At 42.3% G+C, this 22,180-nt stretch overlaps 1 protein-coding gene across 3 annotated transcripts; it reads left to right on the forward strand.

Moving 5' to 3' along the window:
• The first annotated feature begins 3,007 nt into the window (after positions 1 to 3,007).
• Positions 3,008 to 11,120, forward strand: LOC115153454 (membrane-spanning 4-domains subfamily A member 15). Of its 3 annotated transcripts, none has more exons than XM_029698912.1 (7): positions 3,008 to 3,122; positions 4,629 to 4,754; positions 5,015 to 5,125; positions 5,324 to 5,380; positions 9,920 to 10,096; positions 10,343 to 10,456; positions 10,894 to 11,120. In XM_029698912.1, exons 2-7 carry the CDS (start codon positions 4,629 to 4,631, stop codon positions 10,930 to 10,932), a joined length of 624 nt encoding a protein of 207 aa, XP_029554772.1. In that variant the 5' UTR covers positions 3,008 to 3,122; the 3' UTR covers positions 10,933 to 11,120. The 3 variants fall into 3 exon arrangements, with proteins under 3 accessions (XP_029554772.1, XP_029554773.1, XP_029554774.1); XM_029698913.1 differs by lacking the exon at positions 3,008 to 3,122 and adding an exon at positions 3,623 to 3,761; XM_029698914.1 differs by lacking the exon at positions 3,008 to 3,122 and adding an exon at positions 3,981 to 4,003.
• Positions 11,121 to 22,180: the final 11,060 nt, after the last annotated feature.

The following is a 22,180-nucleotide window of genomic DNA, read 5'->3' on the forward strand; positions in this document are numbered from 1 at the left end:
ATTTCTTTACCAAGATGAGTTACATAGCAACAATGTTTTGAGAACATGTTTGATATTCTAGTTATATTGTTACAGAGCATAAATTAACAGTGATTCAGTGCAGGGTCATAGTATGATGAAGGACCTCATAGATGAAAATCCACCACTCACACAATCTTAAACACTTTTAGATGTGATTTTTCTTTCAGGCCTTCTTTAACTATGGTTTTGTTGGATTACAAATTATGAATTTGATCGAAATATCCCTTAGTATATGGAGATCCTCCGTTTGTACTTGTAGCCTATGTGTACAAAAATAAGATATACAAATCTCCACTGCATGAGGAGCCAAGTTTTTCCAACGACTTAAGAGAGAGTTCAGAGGGGTTATTTCCTTGTTAATGTGTACAGTAATCAATTATAAATATATATATATACTGCTCAAAAAAATAAAGGGAACACTTAAACAACACAATGTAACTCCAAGTCAATCACACTTCTGTGAAATCAAACTGTCCACTTAGGAAGCAACACTGATTGAAAATACATTTCACATGCTGTTGTGCAAATGGAATAGACAACAGGTGGAAATTATAGGCAATTAGCAAGACACCCCCAATAAAGGAGTGGTTCTGCAGGTGGTGACCACAGACCACTTCTCAGTTCCTATGCTTCCTGGCTGATGTTTTGGTCACTTTTGAATGCTGGCGGTGCTTTCACTCTAGTGGTAGCATGAGACGGAGTCTACAACCCACACAAGTGGCTCAGGTAGTGCAGCTCATCCAGGATGGCACATCAATGCGAGCTGTGGCAAGAAGGTTTGCTGTGTCTGTCAGCGTAGTGTCCAGAGCATGGAGGCGCTACCAGGAGACAGGCCAGTACATCAGGAGACGTGGAGGAGGCCGTAGGAAGGCAACAGCCCAGCAGCAGGACCGCTACCTCCGCCTTTGTGCAAGGAGGAGCAGGAGAAGCACTGCCAGAGCCCTGCAAAATGACCTCCAGCAGGCCACAAATGTGCATGTGTCTGCTCAAACGGTCAGAAACAGACTCCATGAGGGTGGTATGAGGGCCCGACGTCCACAGGTGGGGGTTGTGCTTACAGCCCAACACTGTGCAGGACGTTTGGCATTTGCCAGAGAACACCAAGATTGGCAAATTCGCCACTGGCGCCCTGTGCTCTTCACAGATGAAAGCAAGTTCACACTGAGCACATGTGACAGACGTGACAGAGTCTGGAGACGCCGTGGAGAACGTTCTGCTGCCTGCAGCATCCTCCAGCATGACCGGTTTGGCGGTGGGTCAGTCATGGTGTGGGGTGGCATTTCTTTGGGGGGCCGCACAGCCCTCCATGTGCTCGCCAGAGGTAGCCTGACTGCCATTAGGTACCGAGATGAGATCCTCAGACCCCTTGTGAGACCATATGCTGGTGCGGTTGGCCCTGGGTTCCTCCTAATGCAAGACAATGCTAGACCTCATGTGGCTGGAGTGTGTCAGCAGTTCCTGCAAGAGGAAGGCATTGATGCTATGGACTGGCCCGCCCGTTCCCCAGACCTGAATCCAATTGAGCACATCTGGGACATCATGTCTCGCTCCATCCACCAACGCCACGTTGCACCACAAACTGTCCAGGAGTTGGCGGATGCTTTAGTCCAGGTCTGGGAGGAGATCCCTCAGGAGACCATCCGCCACCTCATCAGGAGCATGCCCAGGCGTTGTAGGGAGGTCATACAGGCACGTGGACGTGGAGGCCACACACACTACTGAGCCTCATTTTGACTTGTTTAAGGACATTACATCAAAGTTGGATCAGCCTGTAGTGTGGTTTTCCACTTTCATTTTGAGTGTGACTCCAAATCCAGACCTCCATGGGTTGATAAATTGGATTTCCATCGATTATTTTTGTGTGATTTTGTTGTCAGCACATTCAACTATGTAAAGAAAAAAGTATTTAATAAGATTATTTCTTTCATTCAGATCTAGGATGTGTTGTTTAAGTGTTCCCTTTATTTTTTTGAGCAGTATATATATATATAACAATCCTGCCAAGGATGTAGGACATGAGGAAGTGAAGACCTTTTGATTTAACAAAACAATTTAAGTTATTAGAGCAATCAATATGTCTGAATTGACTTTATCCATTATACATGACATGACAAAGTAGATTTTCTTCTATACTTGACTGGCCAAGGTTAAGCATTCAACCTCAGGGATAGTTAATATAGGTAGTTATAGTCATTTATTTTTTTTATAAATCGTTTTTATGTAATTTATTCATCCAAGTTAGACTCTTTAGGTATATCTTTTTTTAAGGTTTTTGTGATTTTCAACTGAATTACAAATACAGGGACGCACTTTATAAACTTACTACGGTATCACAGATCATTAGCATAGAACGAAAAATATCCCTGTTGTTCACTCAGAAGAATTTGAGAGGGCAATATGACCCCTTGGCCGATGTGCCAGGTCTAGCTGATACTATTACAGTAAATTACAGCCATCTATTCAACTTGAACTTTGATATGACACACATTTACACTGACTATCATAACCAGCAAGCAAACCCAACCCTAACTCATACTCAATTGTTTTCAATGCAATAGATTGGCAAGTTAATAACATTTAATTGGATATGTTGGTTGCATGGTTACCTGATATTTCTGTTTATTCGTTGTCAAATGATAATCAATAAACCTACAGAAGCACTGAGAGAACAAACATTTGAGACAGCTCTTACTATTTGACCACTTTCTATGTGTGTGTGTGTGTGTGTGTGTGTGTGTGTGTGTGTGTGTGTGTGTGTGTGTGTGTGTGTGTGTGTGTGTGTGTGTGTGTGTGTGTGTGTGTGTGTGTGTGTGTGGAGAGAGAGATGTTACACTAGTTTGGGCAAAGATAATTATTTACTCCACAGCTGTTTTGGGGAAGAGGGGGGTAGGGGTTGAAGCTGGGTCTGGAAGTGGGCGGGGGGGGGGGGCTGAGGTGGTATCATGAAATTCGAGGTTAGTTGTACATTGCTAGAAAAGCTTATTTACGAGCCGTCAGATAAGAGGGCTTCAGTGATGAGGAAATGCCCAAGTTTAAGTTTGTTGAAAAGTTCAGATCGATGACCTCTTGATTTAGTCAACAGATCAAGTCTCTAAAGTTTGGTAAGCTACAATTTGATCTTGATCCTTATATGTCTCGATCTCTTCCCTTGTTCAGTAGCTCAGAAAGCATCTCTGCATGGAACATTTTCTGAATCCTGAATGTATAGGATGTTACACACAGACATTGCTTCAAGCCATTCCTTTATACCCTTTATGATCCATCTCCTTCTCCTTCTCCCCTCTCCTCCCTCTCCTCATTCTTCTGGAATACTGTACTAATCTCAACCCCCGCCAAATAGAAGTATGCCTTGTGTAAAACTTTTTCTTTCTCTCCCTCCCACTCCCTTTGCTTTCTGTTAACCCCCTACCGCCTCTCCCCTCTCACCTCCCCCACTGCTCCTCTCTATGGTCTCTCTCTCTTCATCTCTCATGTTGGAAAACAGCTGGGGTTGCAGAACAAACTAGCTCTGTCATTTCTCTAAGTTCAACTGATGGACATTGAACATGAAAAAAACGAAATAAACCTGTTCAAAAGTGTTCAGTTCCTTTTAATGTTTCAGGACAGATTCATTGTAAACACATTTCTGTGGCTCTATCATCCCCAACCACCCCCACATCCACCCGTCTCCCTCGTGTCAATATCTCCCTCCATTGTGTAATATTTGTTCATCGACAAGGTTCTGTTCTGTTTCAAGCCAGGTCTGTAACTATTTTACCACTTTCTATGCTATATATATATATCGGTTAAATATTCTGCAATTCAATTATTTGTGCATTTGTAACAGGTTAGGTTCTCTTATCAACACATCGGACATCCTTATCTTTACATATGTCACCAAAAGTAATCAAAGTCCATTTGAACATGACGACCATATTATGTCATAGGTTCTGTGGTGCTCTGTGCAATTCTAGTGTTGTTTTTGTTGGTGGTGAACTATTTGGTGAATATTGCAGTTCTCTTCAAACAAATACAGTATAATACATTATTTATGACATTCGTTAGTTTTGATTTATAGATTCAGACCTAGTACTTAATCTCAGCCTGATTGTGTTTTCAAAACACTAAAAAGTTAGGCTATCTTGGTTTGATGAGGCATATAGCAACCGGCTATACATTATAATCGGCTTATCAGTTTATGGCCTAAGATGATTCTCTAATGTATAAAAGATGAGCTCAGTGGGGTTTTTTTCAAATGTTTAATTTGTTGCTAGATTGTTTTTGTGTGATGCATACCATAGCATATTTATGAACTTTCCCCAAGTTCTAGACCCCTGTGATTGGGTCTGGCCCTTTACAGAAGTATTTTCAAGGCTGGCTGCTCTGAGGATTGCTTTGCCACTGTTCTTATACTGTTCCCACATAGTTTAAAGTGTAAATAAAACCACACGGGTTCAATTATTTTAATCAAAGCTTATCTTGTTTATGTCCCTCTTCTGTTTCTCTGTCATGGTGTTATCAGTGTTGTCATGGTGTTATTGTTGTTATTGTGCTGTTATTGTGTTACTATGTTATTAGTGTTGTGTTGTTAAGCCTACAGATCTTAACAGGTCTGTATCGTTCAACAGATGATGTCGGTGAATATGGTGTCTGACATCAGTCCAGCAGGGGGAGTAAGAGAGCCACATTCTGCTACAGTGGGAGGGAGTAAACCCCTGCACCGCTTCATAAGAGGGGAGCCGAAGAGTATTGGGGTGAGACTGGAAACAGAGAACTGATGTATTCATTGTTAACAAATACTCCAAGATATCATTGCAGACAAAAATGTAAACTTTGAATTTGAGGATCTACCGTTAATGTAGTGGTAGCACTTTACATTACAGTACAAAATAAAGTGGTAATAACATGGTAATAGCATGGTAACAGGCTACAGTTACTCATAATGAAAACATTATATGCCCAGATACCCCGTCATTTATGTGTAAATATATAATTTCTCTGTCTGGTTGGTTAGATAGTAATGCTGTTCATGGGATCATCACTCTTCATCTTGGCAATTCCCATGAGAATGGATCCACTGGAGTCCTCTGCGGAGAATTTCACCTCTTTTTGGCTAGGAATCCTGGTATGCATTTCTTGCGTGTGTATATATAAATCTATCATATTGACAATCCAAATGTCATACCATAACATCTAACTTACAGTAACACATAACTTGGAGTCTTAAGCCCAAGTTTTCAAATCTTCCAATCAATGATATCTTTCTCCCATGACAGTTTTGTGTTTTTGAATTTATAAACCCACTCCCTCCGCTGTTTTGCAGTTCATGATCTGTGGGCTGTTATACGTGCTCACAGAGAAGAATACTTCAAAACAATTGGTGAGTAACATGAATTGGAATTCAGTGTAAAGGCATTACAGATGTAAGATCTTAATTTGATCACCCTGTTCCAGGATAACTTTCCTGCAGGAAATGTAATTCTCTTGAGTATAAGACGTTTGGTTTGAATTTTATGACCCTTTAGGTATATATATAAAAAATAAAATAATGATTTTATAAAATATTGAATTTGGACTTTAGTACCAAATCCCAAAGAAACGCATTGAATAACACATTCATAAATGGCAAAAAAGACAGTCAAAAAATAAATCATAAGGAATAAGGCTTTGAAGCATCTTTCCTATATATAGGAGATATAGAAAGCTCAGGGGGAAAAAACATATACAGTATCAGTCAAAAATTGGACACACCACTCATTCAAGGGTTTTTCTTTATTTTGACAATTTTATACATTGTAGAATAATAGTGAAGACATCAAAATTATGAAATAACACATATGGAATCATGTAAACTCAGCAAAGAAAGAAACGTCCCTTATTCAGGACCCTGTCTTTCAAAGATAATTTGTAAAAATCCAAATAACTTCGCAGATCTTCATTGTAAAGGGTTTAAACACTGTTTCACATGCTTGTTCAATGAACCATAAACAATAAATGAACATGTACCTGTGGAACGGTTGTTAAGACACTAACAGCTTAGGTAGACAATTAAGGTCACAGTTATGAAAATGTAGGACACTAAAGAGGCCTTTCTAGTGACTCTGAAAAACACTTTGAAAGATGCCCAGGGTCCCTGCTCAGCTGCGTGAACGTGCCTTAGGCATGCTACAAGGAGGCATGAGGACTGCAGATGTGGCCAGGGCAATAAATTGCAATGTCCGTACTGTGAGACGCCTAAGACAGCGCTACAAGGAGACAGGACGGACAGATGATCGTCCTCGCAGTGGCAGACCACTTGTAACAACACCTGTACAGGATCGGTACATCCGAACATCACAGCTGCGGGACAGGTACAGGCAACAACAACTGCCCGAGTTACACCAGGAATGCACAATCCTTCCATCAGTGCTCAGACTGGCCGCAAATAGGCTGAGAGAGGCTGGACTGAGGACTTGTAGGCCTGTTGTAAGGCAGGTTCTCACCAGACATCACCGGCAACAACGTCGCCTATGGGCACAAACCCATCGTCGCTGGACCAGACAGGACTGGCAAAAAGTGCTAATCACTGACGAGTCGCGGTTTTGTCTCACCAGGTATGATGGTCGGATTCGCGTTTATCATCGAAGGAATGAGCGTTACACCGAGGCCTGTGCTTTTGAGCGGTATCAATTTGGAGGTGGAGGGTCCGTCATGGTCTGGGGTGGTGTGTCACAGCATCATCGGACTGAGCTTGTTGTCATTGCAGGCAATCTCACCGCTGTGCGTTACAGGGAAGACATCCTCCTCCCTCATGTGATACCCTTCCTGCAGGCTCATACTGACATGACCCTCCAGCATGACAATGCCACCAGCCATACTGCTCGTTCTGTGCATGATTTCCTGCAAGACAGGAATGTCAATGGTCTGCCATGGCCAGCGAAGAGCCCGGATCTCAATCCCATTGAGCACGTCTGGGACCTGTTGGATCGGAGGGTGAGGGTGAGGGCCATTCCTCACAGAAATGTCCGGGAACTTGCAGGTGCCTTGGTGGAAGAGTGGGGTAACATCTCACAGCAAGAACTGGCAAATCTGATGCAGTCCATGAGGAGGAGATGCACTGCAGTACATAATGCAGCTGGTGGCCACACCAGATACTGACTGTTGCTTTTAATTTTGACCCCCCCTTTGTTCAGGGACACATTATTCAATTTCTGTTAGTCATATGTCTGTGAAACTTGTTCAGTTTATGCCTCAGATGTTGAGTCTTGTTATGTTCATACAAATACTTACACATGTTAAGTTTGCTGAAAATTAACTCAGTTGACAGTGAGATGACGTTTCTTTTTTTGCTCAGTTTAGTAATCAAAAAAGTGTTAAACAAATCTAAATACACTGCTCAAAAAATAAAGGGAACACTAAAATAACACATCCTAGATCTGAATGAATGAAATAATCTTATTAAATACTTTTTTCTTTACATAGTTGAATGTGCTGACAACAAAATCACACAAACGTAATCAATGGAAATCCAATTTATCAACCCATGGAGGTCTGGATTTGAAATCACACTCAAAATTAAAGTGGAAAACCACACTACAGGATGATCCAACTTTGATGTAATGTCCTTAAAACAAGTCAAAATGAGGCTCAGTAGTGTGTGTGGCCTCCACGTGCCTGTATGACCTCCCTACAATGCCTGGACATGCTCCTGATGAGGTGGCGGATGGTCTCCTGAGGGATCTTCTCCCAGACCTGGACTAAAGCATCCGCCAACTCCTGGACAGTCTGTGGTGCAACGTGACGTTGGTGGATGGAGCGAGACATGATGTCCCAGATATGCTCAATTGGATTCAGGTCTGGGGAACGGGCGGGCCAGTCTATAGCATCAATGCCTTCCTCTTGCAGGAACTGCTGACACACTCCAGCCACATGAGGTCTAGCATTGTCTTGCATTAGGAGGAACCCAGGGCCAACCGCACCAGCATATGGTCTCACAAGGGGTCTGAGGATCTCATCTCGGTACCTAATGGTAGTCAGGCTACCTCTGGCGAGCACATGGAGGGATGTGCGGCCCCCAAAGAAATGCCATCCCACACCATGATTGACCCACCGCCAAACCGGTCATGCTGGAGGATGTTGCAGGCAGCAGAACGTTCTCCACGGCATCTCCAGACTCAGTCACGTCTGTCACGTGCTCAGTGTGAACCTGCTTTCATCTGTGAAGAGCACAGGACGCCAGTGGCGAATTTGCCAATCTTGGTGTTCTCTGGCAACTGCCAAACGTCCTGCACAGCATTGGGCTGTAAGCACAACCCCCACCTTTGGACGTCGGGCCCTCATACCACCCTCATGGAGTCTGTTTCTGACCGTTTGAGCAGACACATGCACATTTGTGGCCTGCTGGAGGTCATTTTGCAGGGCTCTGGCAGTGCTTCTCCTACTCCTCCTTGCACAAAGGCGGAGGTAGCGGTCCTGTTGCTGGGTTGTTGCCCTCCTACGGCCTCCTCCACGTCTCCTGATGTACTGGCCTGTCTCCTGGTAGCGCCTCCATGCTCTGGACACTACGCTGACAAACACAGCAAACCTTTTTGCCACAGCTCGCATTGATGTGCCATCCTGGATGAGCTGCACTACTTGAGCCACTTGTGTGGGTTGTAGACTCCGTCTCATGCTACCACTAGAGTGAAAGCACCGCCAGCATTCAAAAGTGACCAAAACATCAGCCAGGAAGCATAGGAACTGAGAAGTGGTCTGTGGTCACCACCTGCAGAACCACTCCTTTATTGGGGGTGTCTTGCTAATTGCCTATAATTTCCACCTGTTGTCTATTTCATTTGCACAACAGCATGTGAAATTTATTGTCAATCAGTGTTGCTTCCTAAGTGGCCAGTTTGATTTCACAGAAGTGTGATTGACTTGGAGTTACATTGTGTTGTTTAAGTGTTCCCTTTATTTTTTTGAGCAGTATATATTTTAGATTCTTCAAAGTAGCCACCCTTTGCCTTTATGACAGCTTTGCACACTCTCTCAACCAGCTTTTGAAGGAGTTCCCACATATGCTGACCACTTGTTGAATGCTTTTCCTTCACACTGCGGTCCAACTAATCACAAACCATCTGTTGATTGTGGAGGCCAGGTAATCTGATGCAGCACTCCATCACTCTCCTTCTTGGTCAAATAGCCCTTACACAGCCTGGAGGTGTGTTGGGTCATTGGCCTGCTGAAAAACAAATGATAGTCCCAGATAGGATATCATATCGTTGCATAATGCTGTGGTAGCCATGCTGGTTAAGTGTGCCTTGATTTCTAAATAAATCACTGACAGTGTCACGGCTGTCGAAAGGAGTGGACCAAAGTGCAGCGTGGTTGTAGTTCCACAGTTTATTAAATCCGTGAAACTTTGCAATACACAAATAACTGAAAATGACAAAACAACAAACCGTGACGCAGAGAGAAACAAACACTACTCAAAATATAATAACCCAAAAAACCCAGGAAGAAAAACCCCTACTTAAATATGATCTCCAATTAGAGACAACGAGGACCAGCTGCCTCCAATTGGAGATCAACCAAAAAAACAACAACATACAAATAGAAAAACTAGAACTTAAACATAGAAATACAAAACATAGAAAAACACAAAACACCCCCTGTCACGCCCTGACCTACTCTACCATAGAAAATAACCTCTTACTATAGTCAGGACGTGACAGACAGTGTCACCAGCAAAGCATCCCCACACTATCACACCTCCTCCATACTCCATGCAATGGTCTATTTGCATATAGGCCTCCTGCAGCTCTGATTGATTATGCCACGCAGGTCTGTGTAGAGTATGGCTTGTCAATGCAATAGAATCCTACTCCGATGCGTGCCTTGAAAGAGGCTTAGTCACCGTGCTTGCTGTTTTTTCACAATTTTCTTTGTTCTCACCCTCCAGGTGACAGCAAGCCTGGCCCTTAGTATCATCTCTATATTGGGGGTCACAGTGGCTTTCTTTGAATTCCTTAAAGGCATCCTGAACATGCAGTATTTCCATTACCGCTATTATCATTCCTACTATGATGACATCACAAACTCTACCAGAGTTGATGTCCCCTGGCGTAAACATCATACGGTAAATGTTGTTGTTGTTTTTGTTGTTGTTGCTGTTGTTGTTGTGAAACTGGATCACTGCTATCTGGAAAAATTATTATTGGCACTCTTCTCTTGGGTATTTGGTTTGTGACAATCTCTTTAAAATCACATCCAGTAAATGGAATAAAGAAAGGATAAACATCTTATAACATAGCTTTAATAAACTGTACATTTTCTCATTCTTTCCAAATAAAGAGACCCTTAATTTTGCTCTCTCTCCTGACAGGGCCAGTTGCTCAGCCTTGAGGCTGTATTCATGTATCAGAGCTTAGTGGGAATGGTGCTCCTAATAATGATGACAGCATTTGCCAGGGCTGCCTTGCGGTCCAGTAAGACACAGGTAAAGTACTGTGCCAGTGACATACTTTATAACCTTTTATTTATCCTAGCCTGGGGCTTGTAGACTGTGGTAAGTATGCCAGTGCAATTAATCAAATACATTTAGATTTTTATTAAGTGCCCTAAAGAATCTGACATAATCTTATCTGTAAATTATGTTATTACAGTGTATGTTTCAGTGGAGGCTGGTGAGGGGAGGACGACTCATAATAATGGCTGGAACAGAGCAATTGGAATGGCATCAAACACAGAAACCATGTGTTTGATACCATTCCACTCAACCGCTCCAGCCATTACCCCAAGCCTGTCCTTCCCAATTAAGGTGCCACCAACCTCCTCTGGTATGTTTGTACTGTATACAGTGTACATAATGTTTTTTTGTCTTTCTCTTGCAAGGTGAATGCCTAAGATAAACTCTGTCCTTTTTCTTCTTTACAGGCAATTGTGGTAATGAACAATCTACCATCAGCAGACTGAATGAAGAAAAAGCAAGCCTTTTCTGACTGTCTCTGCCATGATGGATGGATAGAAAACTTGGCTTTATTGATATAAAATAAATGTATTCAATGTGTAGAACATTTCATTAAATCCACATATAGAAATTGTCTTTGTATACACTTTTCATTTCTACTTTGAAATAAATGTAATAAAATAAAATAACACATCCATGTAATACAGTAGTATTTAACAAGATCATGTAATACAGTAGTATTTAACAAGATCATTCATTATATGCCACTCACAGCATTACCATTTCATAGAACACTGTCGGCTTGTTTACTCATTATTAAAAAATCACTTTTTGCTCAAGTATGAGTAAAGCACTCAGTTAAGTGCATACAACACACAATTTATAATGCCTCATTGCCTACTTTAGATATGTGATTTACAAAGACGGTCACTTGTACAGTATAAGACCACTTCAATTAGAGTTTAAGAGAAATCCACCTTAATGTCGTCTTCACTTCATCAAACGACATGGCACAGTAGACTAATGCCAAAAAGTGCTTTCCCAAATTGTTTAGTGAGAGAGAACATCTGAAAGCATTTCCTTTTCATCAAATGGCTGGTAGCACAGACTATATTACCAAAAGTGTTTTATTCTTATACAATTGAAATAATGAACAGATGGATTATTTACCTGCAACAGAGCAGTCTGACTTAGATGATGGGTCCAGGTGGCTCCTTAATAAAGTCTGCTGTAGTTCCTCCATTTGCAAATAAGTAGCAGCTGCAGCAGAGAGAAGAGATTCATCCTGATCTGGTGGGGGTAGTGCCCCAATGTAGATCAATACCAACAGAGACCCCATAATTTCAGTGGAAGGGAATGGAAACTGCAAGTCCAACAGTGCACCTTTACTAGGGAAAAGAGAAGCCAGGACGGGACTATAAACCGCCAGGACATTTTGTGGGCCAGATAGAGATTTTGCTCTATTCTCTGAAAAAATAGTTTCCTCAGCAGGGCCACAGCATGCACCCCACAGCTTTCATCTCGGTTACAGAGTGTTTTAATTACTTGTTTTAATCTAACTCTTTAGAGTGTGGAGTCTTTTTGTTCAATATGAAGAGATCTGTAGGCTAGCTAGACAATTGCAAATATTATGACAACAATATAAAAAAAAAATTTCAATGACCCTAGAGGGCTTCTGTGCAACAATAAACACATTTTCAAACCTGTAGAACTGATTTTGAGTTTCATGCACACAACAGGTCGATTTGGTTTTGCATTTATAAAATACAATTAACATCCCAACATGAAACAAGACAGAATAGTGACATTTTATAGGCCTGTCAATACCTAGATTGTAGACCTATTATTATAGCCTAAATGACCAGAATTTGCATTAATTCACTCCAGTGGCGATTGTAGCATGTAGATATTGGTGGGGCAAAAAATTAATAATTTGGGATGCATGCCAGCAAAGCCACTACACAACACTAAACAATACATTAATTGCAGTATAAAAGTGACAACGAGTGGCCACAAACTGTTAGTGTCACGTCCTGACCAGTATAGGGGTTATTTGTTATTGTAGTTTGGTCAGGACGTGGCAGGGGGAGTTTGTTTTATGTGGTTCAGGGTGTGTTTTGTGTATGCGTCTAGGTAGAGGGGTATTTGATTTATTAGTCCGGGATTTGTTAGTCATTGTTCTATGTTAGTATATTTCTATGTTCTATCTAGTCTTTTGTAGTTCTATGTTTAGTTAATTGGGGTTGGACCTTCAATTGGAGGCAGCTGGTTATTGTTGCCTCTGATTGAGGGTCCTATAATTAGGAGTTTGTTTTTCATGGGATTTTGTGGGAGATTGCTCTTGTTTAGCTGTTTGCCTGACAAGACTGTCAAGTTCGTTTTGTATACGTTTATGTGTTTTCCTTCTTCACCAAATAAAAAAGAAGATGAGTGTACATTTTCCCGCTGCGTCTTGGTCTCTACCCTACGACACCCGTGACAGAATCTCCCACCAAACACGGACCAAGCAGCAGAGGGAGCAGCAACAGAGCCCAGAGGAATCATGGACATGGGAGGAAATTCTGGATGGGGCTGAACCATGGCACCAGGCTGGGGAATATCGTCGCCCACCGGAGGAGATAGAGGCAGCCAAGGCGGAGCGGCGCCGGTATGAAGCTATGTACGCGCCGATGGGAAGCACGAGAGGCACCCCCAATTTTTTTTTTGGGGGGGGCACACGGGTAGTTTGGCTGGGCCAAGGGTGAGCCCTAAGCCAGCTCCCCGTGCTTATTATGGGAAGCATTTGGAGTGGAGAACGCCGGAGTATGCGGTAGTGCGCACGATCTCGCCCATGCGCACGCACACTCTGGTGCGAGCGATCCCAGCCCCTCGCAAGTGCCGTGCTAGAGTAGGCATCCAGCCTGGAAGGAGGATGCCTGCACAGCGCATCTGGCCACCAGTGTGCCTCCTAGGCCCAGGCTACCCTACGCCTGCTCTACGCACGGCAACCATCAGGCCTCTGCACAGCCCAGTTCGCCCTGTATCAGCACTCCGCTTGTGCAGGGCTGCTATTTCCATCCAGCCAGAACGGGTTGTGCAGGAGGTGCGCTCCAGACCTCCAGTGCTTACCCATGTCCCGGTGTATCCAGTTCCTGCTTCTCGTGCTGACCCTGAGGTGCGTAGTCTGGGGTCTCCTAAACCAGCACCAGGCTTCCAGTGCGTCAGTCCAGTCCAACTCGTCCTGTTCCTGCTCCCCGCTCTAGCCCTGAGGTGCGTGTCCCCAGTCCGGTACCTCCACTACCAGCCCCACGCATCAGGTTCTCAGTGCGTCAGCCCAGTCCCGAGCTTCCGGCGACAGTGCCTCGTCCCGAGCTTCCGGCGACAGTGCCTCGTCCCGAGCTTCCGGCGACAGTGCCTCGTCCCGAGCTTCCGGCGACAGTGCCTCGTCCCGAGCTTCCGGCGACAGTGCCTCGTCCCGAGCTTCCGGCGACAGTGCCTCGTCCCGAGCTTCCGGCGACAGTGCCTCGTCAAGACTGTCCGGAACCAGGAGAGTCGTCCCACGGCCCGGAGCTCCCAGAGTCGCCACACAGTCCAGGGTCTTCAGTGACTGGCCTCAGGCAGAGGTATGCAGTGGGGGTGGTTTGGTCAGGTAGGGGATTAAGGCCTGAGCCTAAGCCACCTCCACTGTAGGAGGTTTGGGGAGGGGGCGGTGTAGCACGGCTACCACCCTCCCTTCCCTCCCTTTAGTTTTGGGATTTTTTTTTTATTTTTATTTTTTATATTTTTCTTTTGGGGGGGGGGGGTGGTTACTGTCACGTCCTGACCAGTATAGGGGTTATTTGTTATTGTAGTTTGGTCAGGACGTGGCAGGGGGAGTTTGTTTTATGTGGTTCAGGGTGTGTTTTGTGTATGTGTTTATGTAGAGGGGTATTTGATTCATTAGTCCGGGATTTGTTAGTCATTGTTCTGTTAGTATATTTCTATCTAGTCTTTTGTAGTTCTGTTTAGTTAATTGGGGTTGGACCTTCAATTGGAGGCAGCTGGTTATTGTTGCCTCTGACGGTCCTATAATTAGGAGTTTGTTTTTCATGGGATTTTGTGGGAGATTGTTCTTGTTTGCCTGACAAGACTGTCAAGTTCGTTTTGTATACGTTTATGTGTTTTCCTTCTTCACCAAATAAAGAAGATGAGTGTACATTTTCCCGCTGCGTCTTGGTCTCTACCCTACGACACCCGGGACAGTTAGGGCCTACATAAAGCTGTTCCAACAGCAGAGTCCCAACAGCAGTCCCAACACCTTACCACAGGCTACGTGTGCACCACCAAGTCAGAACAGTAGGTGAAATTAAGAGAAAATAAACAACATTATTAGGGTGAAGCACATGGGCCACTAACAGCTTGCTACACAACATATTTTTTTTAGCTACATTATACATATCTCCCTCGCATATTACATTTATGCATCAGCATACAATACATTTTTGGACTCACCTTGTTGTGCTGTGCTCACTTGAACAGAAAAGTGGACAAATTTTGTTATCAAACTTTCAAAGTCTGGCATTCTCTGGATTTATGGTTCTGTCAAGACAACTGGGAACTCAAGAAAAAGAAAAAAGTTGAATCATGATAACGATCAGTGATCTTCAGGTCGTAGCTCTAGAAAGAGGCCCAAGTCCCAAATGTACAATTTTGAGTTGGATGAAAATTCTAAAAGTATTTTCCCAGTTGTAGCTTGTTTTTCCCAAGTTCCCAGTTGTCTTGAACTCACTAAAGTCAGATTTTGCAGTTCCGAGTTAAGTTGTTTTGAGCGCGGCACAAATCATGCTTCATTGACAGCTTGGCCAATGTATGTTTATCATTTTAAACTAGGAAAAGAGACCATTAATCTTAGACTTGGGACCACACAGCCACTCCACTGAATAGCAGGCTAATGATTGTTTTGCAATGCTTGCAGTTAGACACACTGATTCCTTCCAAACCACTCATTGTTGAATTTGCGATTTCCAACTTGTGTAATGTTTATGTCCAATGGCCGATGAGCACCGATACGTTTTATCTATAATTTCTCTTCATTATTTCTCTTCATATGACAATGATTAAAAAGGATTTGTCAGTAGATTGTCGACTTGATTCATGATGATGACTACTAAGATTTTGAAAGGTTGATGTTGACATCATCAGTCCAATCAAAGCGACTGTAGATATAACGTGATTTGACGTCATTTTATCTGTGGCCAATGACCTTTAGCCTTCTAAGAAGGACACTTCTAATGTAACTCTATGGCAGCACCCAAAGGGCTCACATTCTTGATATCTACCCTTACTAAAGGTAGGTGACATAGTGTCCCCATGAGTGACAGAACACTGAGCCAATCACGGTGCAATGCTCAGCCAATCACGGTACAATGTTCCTATTTTCTGCTGTCTTGCCCCATCACCACAGAAAGCCTGAGCTAGGCTTAAACACCTGCCTTTTGGAGCTGCCTTACTCAAGAAAACAAAAAAGAGACCATGTTTGTATGCAGCTTTATTAACAATGATATAGACATTTTTTTACATTGTTGGCAAACTGATATGTGACACATATTAATGCCAAAATAACATGCAAAAAACATGTAAAGGCTCTGCCCCACCTGCCCTGAATGACGGGTCGCCACTGATTCACTCAATAAAATGACCATTAAAAAATATAAGTAATATTCAGTATGTACAGGCCTACTGTGATAAAGTTGGCATTTGCTGCAATAAGTGTGAAACACTGGATTAAATTCTGAAATAATGACATTTCACATTTTCATTAAGTAGGCCTATAGTTTTATATACTGGTTAATAGCATATAAGATAATCGAAAATCAATAAAATAAGACAGACTTATTGTGTTACATTCATCGTGAAGGCACTCTTCTTAAATAAGTGCATAGAATCCTTGCAAAAGTTACATCTAAATAGAAGCAATAATTCAATCAGGCCGTTGAACTTTTCTTTTTTTTCAGTTCCCGTCTACTTAACTGGGTGTGTCTCCCATCGACACCAATGCAATTGGAGGTTGGTCTGGTCTACGTTATTTTTACTAGGCAAGCCAGTTAAGAACAAATTCTTATTTTCAATGATGGCCTAGGAACAGTGGGCTAACTGCCTTGTTCAGGGGCAGAACGACAGATTTTTACCTTTTACCTTTACCTACTTAGCTCATTGACTTTAATTGAACCAAAAAAAGTAACAACAAAAAACAGCAAGCGCGGTGTTTCGCTTCCTCTTCTGTCTCTGATAGAAATACCTGGGTATATGCCCGGTTCGTGTGCTAGTCGGAACTAGGAAACTCTGACATTTCCGACTTGCTTACTGGTTGTAGTTAAATAAGTGCTCGCCTTGGGTGCTGCTATGGTGACCAGTGAGCTGAGATGAGGCGGGTCTTTACCTAGCAAAGACTTATAGATGACCTGGAGCCAGTGGGTTTGGTGACGAATATGAAGCGAGGGCCAGCCAATGAGAGCATACAGGTCCCAGTGGTGGGTAGTATATGGGGCTTTGGTGACAAAACGGATGGCACTGTGATAGACTGCATCCAATTTGCTGAATAAAGTGTTGGAGGCTATTTTGTAAATGACATCGCCGAGGTCAAGGATCGGTAGGATAGTCAGTTTTACGAGGGTATATTTGGCAGCATGAGTGAAGGATGCTTTGTTGCGAAATAGGAAGCCGATTCTAGATTTAATTTTGGATTGGAGATGCTTAATGTGAGTCTGGAAGTAGAGTTTACAGTCTAACCAGACACCTAGGTGTTTGTAATTGTCCACATATTCTAAGTCAGAACCGTCCAGAGTAGTGATGATGGACGGGCGGGCAGGTGCGGGCAGCAATCGGTTGAAGAGCATGCATTTAGTTTTACTTGCATTTAAGAGCTGTTGGGGGCTACGGAAGGAGAGTTGTACGGCATTGAAGCTCATCTGGAGGTTAGTTAACACAGTGTCCAAAGAAGGACCAGAAGTATACAGAATGGTGTTGTCTGCGTAGAGGTGGACCAGAGAATCACCAACAGCAAGAGCAAAGTTTACATACACTTAGGTTGGAGTCATTAAAACTCGTTTTTCAACCACTCCACAAATTTCTTGTTAACAAACTATAGTTTTGGCAAGTCGGTTAGGACATCAACTTTGTGCATGACACAAGTAATTTTTCCAACAATTGTTTACAGACAGATTATTTCACTAATAATTCACTGTATCACAATTCCAGTGGGTCAGAAGTTTACATACACTGAGATGACTGTGGATTTAAACAGCTTGGAAAATTCCAGAAAATGATGTCATGGCTTTAGAAGCTTCTGATAGGCTAATTGACATCATTTGAGTCAATTGGAGGTGTAACTATGGATGTATTTTAAACTCAGTTCCTCTTTGCTTGACATCATGGGAAAATCAAAAGAAATCAGCCAAGACCTTAGAAAAAAAAGTTGGAGACCTTCACAAGTCTGGTTCATCCTTGGGAGCAATTTCCAAAAGCCAGAAGGTACCACGTTCATCTGTACAAACAATAGCACGCAAGTATAAACACCATGGGACCACGCAGCCGTCATACCGCTCAGGAAAGAGACGTGTTCTGTCTCCTAGAGATGAATGTACTTTGGTGTGAAACGTGCAAATCAATCCCAGAAAAACAGCACCAGACATTGTGAAGATGCTGGAGGAAACAAGTACAAAAGTATCTATATCCACAGTAAAACGATTTCTATATTGACATAACCTGAAAGGCCGCTCAGCAAGGAAGAAGCTACTGCTCCAAAACCGCCATTAAAAAAAGCCAGACTACGGTTTGCAACTGCACATGGGGACAAAGATCGTACTTTTTGGAGAAATGTCCTCTGGTCTGATGAAACAAAAGTAGAACGGTTTGGCCATAATGACCATTGTTATGTTTGGAGGAAAAAGGGGGAGACTTGCAAGCCACAGAACACCATCCCAACCGTGAAGCATGGGGGTGGCAGCATCATGTTGTGGGGGTGCTTTGCTGCAGGAAAGAGCGGTGCACTTCACAAAATAGATGGCGTCATTAGGAAGGAAAATTATGTGGATATATTGAAGCAACATCTCAAGACATCGGTCAGCAAGTTAAAGCTTGGTTACAAATGGGTCTTCCAAATGGACAATGACCCCAAGCATACTTCCAAAGTTGTGGCAATATGGCTTAAGGACAACAAAGTCAAGGTATTGGAGTGGCCATCACAAAGCCCTGACCTCAATTCTATAGAAAATTTGTGGGCAGAACTGAAAAAGCATGTGCGAGCAAGGAGGCCTACAAACCTGACTCAGTTACACCAGCTCTGTCAGGAGGAATGGGCCAAAATTCACCCAACTTATTGTGGGAAGCTTGTGGAAGGCTACCCGAAACGTTTGACCCAAGTTAAACAATTTAAAGGCAATGCTACCAAATACTAGTTGAGTGTTTGTAAACTTCTGAACCACTGGGAATGTGATGAAAGAAAAAGAAGCTGAAATAAATCATTCTCTCTACTATTATTCTGACATTTTACATTCTTAAAATAAAGTGGTGATCTAACTGACCTAAGACAGGGAATTTTTACAAGGATTAAATGTCAGGAATTGTGAAAAACTGAGTTTAAATGTATTTGGCTAAGGTGTATGTAAACTTTCGACTTCAACTGTATATATACAATATGGGCTCCCTACTGGCGCAGCGGTCTAAGACACTGCATCGCAGTGCTAGAGGCATCACTACAGACCCTATTTCGATCCCGAGGCTGTATCACAACCAGATGTGATCGGGAATCCCATGGAGCGGCGCACAATTGCCCCAGCGTCAAATTTAACGGCTCTTTTCTGGATTTTGCTAATTAGCGGGCAACGGCCTAATTCTGCTCTGCATGCATTATTTGGTGTTTTACTTCGTACACAGAGGATATTTTTGCAGAATTCGGGCATGCAGAGTCTGAATTTGTTGTTTGTCCCATTTTGTGAATTGTTGGTTGGTGAGTGGACCCCAGACCTCACAACAATAAAGGGCAATGTGTTGTTTAACTGATTCAAGTATTGTTAGCCAGATCCTAATTGGTATGTCGAATTTTCTGTTCCTTTTGATGGTATAGAAGGCCTTTCTTGCCTTGTTTCTCAGCTCGTTCACAGCTTTGTGGAAGTTACCTGTGGTCCTTATGTTTAGGCTGAGGTATGTATAGTTTGTTGTGTGCTCTAGGGCAATGGTGTCTAGATGGAATTTGTATTTGTGGTCCTGGCAACTGGACCCTTTTTGGAACACAATTGCTTTTGTCTTACTGAGATGTACTGTCAGGGCCCTGTTTACTGTCTCTCTTTCTCTCCCTCCCTCCACTGAGACTAATGCCGTGTTCAAAACAACTGGGAACTCGGAAATCTCAGACTTCCGACTTCAGTGTTTTCAAGACGACTGGGAAAAATAGGAAAGGAAACTCAAGCATCTTTCTAGAGCCCCGACTTTCCGACCTGAAGATCACTGACTTCAAATCAAACTTTATTTGTCACGCGCCGAATACAACAGGTGTAGTACCGAGGAATGCTTACTTACAAGCCCTTAACCAGAAGTGCAGTTCAAGGAGTTAAGAAAATATTTTACAAATAAACTAAAGTAAAAAATAATAAAGTAACACAATAAAATAACAATAACGAGGCTATATGCACAGGGTACTGCCTCATTATTGTTATTTTATTATGTAATTTTTGTATTCTTTTTTACTTTAGTTTATTTGGTAAATATTTTCTTAACCCATGATTCGGTCTTGTTTTTATTCCAGGTTCCCATTTGTCTTGAAAGCACCTTAACCATCAATCCAGTTAAATAAAAAAGCAAATTATTTCAATTTATACTCAGCTATGCTTTGCAAGTGATACACAAACTGATCTATTTTGTTATCAAAGCTCGAGTTTTGAAATATAATATGGTCTGACAATACAATATTGGTAGGCCAGGTATATAGCCAATATGCTGTGATAATGTATTAGGCCTACTGCACAAACCTCATTCCTACAGAACTGTTTTTATTAGGTTAATGTTACATTTTTGTTATGTCATGTTTAAAAAAAAACAAAGGTTGAGACGAGCACGCAAATGCTGATTGGCTGACAGCCATGGTATATCAGACAGTATACCACGGGTATGACAAAACATTTATTTTACTGCTCTAATTACGTTGGTAACCAGTTTATAATAGCAATAAGGTACCTCTAAAGTTTGTGGTATATGGCCAATATACCACAGCTAGGGGCTGTATCCAGGCACTCAGCATTGCATCATGCATAAGAACAGCCCTTAGCCATGGTATATTGACCATATACCACAACCCATCGGCCCAGAATATCATTGTGTTTGTCTGGTGTGGGCGCCAGGTAGGCTAGAGGTTGGCCAGCAGTCCAAGGATTGCCAGTTCGAATCTTAAGTCAGTGAGTGAACTGTCAACTGGAGGGTTGCTGCCGACATCTAGTATCAGTTGCAACCAATGACATACATTGTGTGTACAAAATATTTTTTCCATAACCAAAAATATTGTATTTTCAGCTGTTTGAAGCTGGTGTACAAAACTGAAAGTAAAAGATGCAAAAACGAAACTGAAGAACAGGAAGCAAAGAAATCACACACAGAACAAATCTGCGCTTCTTAGACTTAATTTCAATGAGAATGAGAGATCTATAGCTCACATGTCTATGTGAATTTGGTCAGGTCCTCCAAAGCTTTAACAACTTCTTAGGGATAGCCCCCTTTTTTAAAATGTTTGCCTAAAATGACATATCCAAATATAACTGCCTGTAGCAGCCTTCCCTGTAGCTCAGTTGGTAGAGCATGGTGTTTGCAACACCAGGGTTGTGGGTTCGATTCCCACGGGGGGCCAGCACAGGAAAAAAAAAAAAAAAAATGTATGAAATGTATGCATTCACTACTGTAAGTCGCTCTGGATAAGAGCGTCTGCTAAATGACTAAAATGTAAAATGTAAATGTAGCTCAGGCCCTGAAGCAAGAATACACATATTCTTGGTACCATTTGAAAGGAAACACTTTGAAGTTTGTGGAAATGTGAATTGAATGTAGGAGAATATAACACAATAGATCTGGTAGCAGAAAATACAAAGGAGAAAAAAAATGTATTTTTTTCTACCAACATCTTTGAAATGCAACATAAAAGTCAAAATTCTAGCCATCACTCTAATTCCGATGGTGTCCACAAGATGGCAGCAGTGTATGTGCAAAGTTTCAGATGGATAACTTGAAGTATCAGCGAACTACATGACATTTAGTGTGAAGTCACCCAGGTACATTTGGGCAAATCGTGGAGACATTTGCATTCATATTACATTTTTATGCAAGAATATCGTCAAATCTGTATACTTGGACTTTGATTTAGCTTTTCCAGTAATAGTAGCCATATTATAAGTTCAACATTTGCAAAACAACCAGTTTTCATAACTTCATAACTCTGAATATTCTTAAAATTTTGGACCAAAAGGAAAAGGCATGCTGTCGCACAAGGTTAGCAGCTACATTTTGCGACAGATACAGGGTTTCTGGATACTCCCGTAAAGCCCAGCTCATTGGCTATCTGGCTAGCATTGTTTCACCCCAATTGGTGCTTCTTTGACAAAGTTAGAGTCGATCAAGTGTAGACCGCCGCGTCATCGGCGTGCCATGAAGGTGTCGCTCTCTGACCAAATTTGGTGTCGTATAGGATATACTACACCCCTAAAGATATAGTGAAGTCTGGTTACGTTCTAGGATGTAAATCTCTGAGGAATACAT

Source organism: Salmo trutta, chromosome 18, assembly GCF_901001165.1.
Source record: "Salmo trutta chromosome 18, fSalTru1.1, whole genome shotgun sequence".
Classification (NCBI taxonomy): Eukaryota; Metazoa; Chordata; class Actinopteri; order Salmoniformes; family Salmonidae; genus Salmo; species Salmo trutta.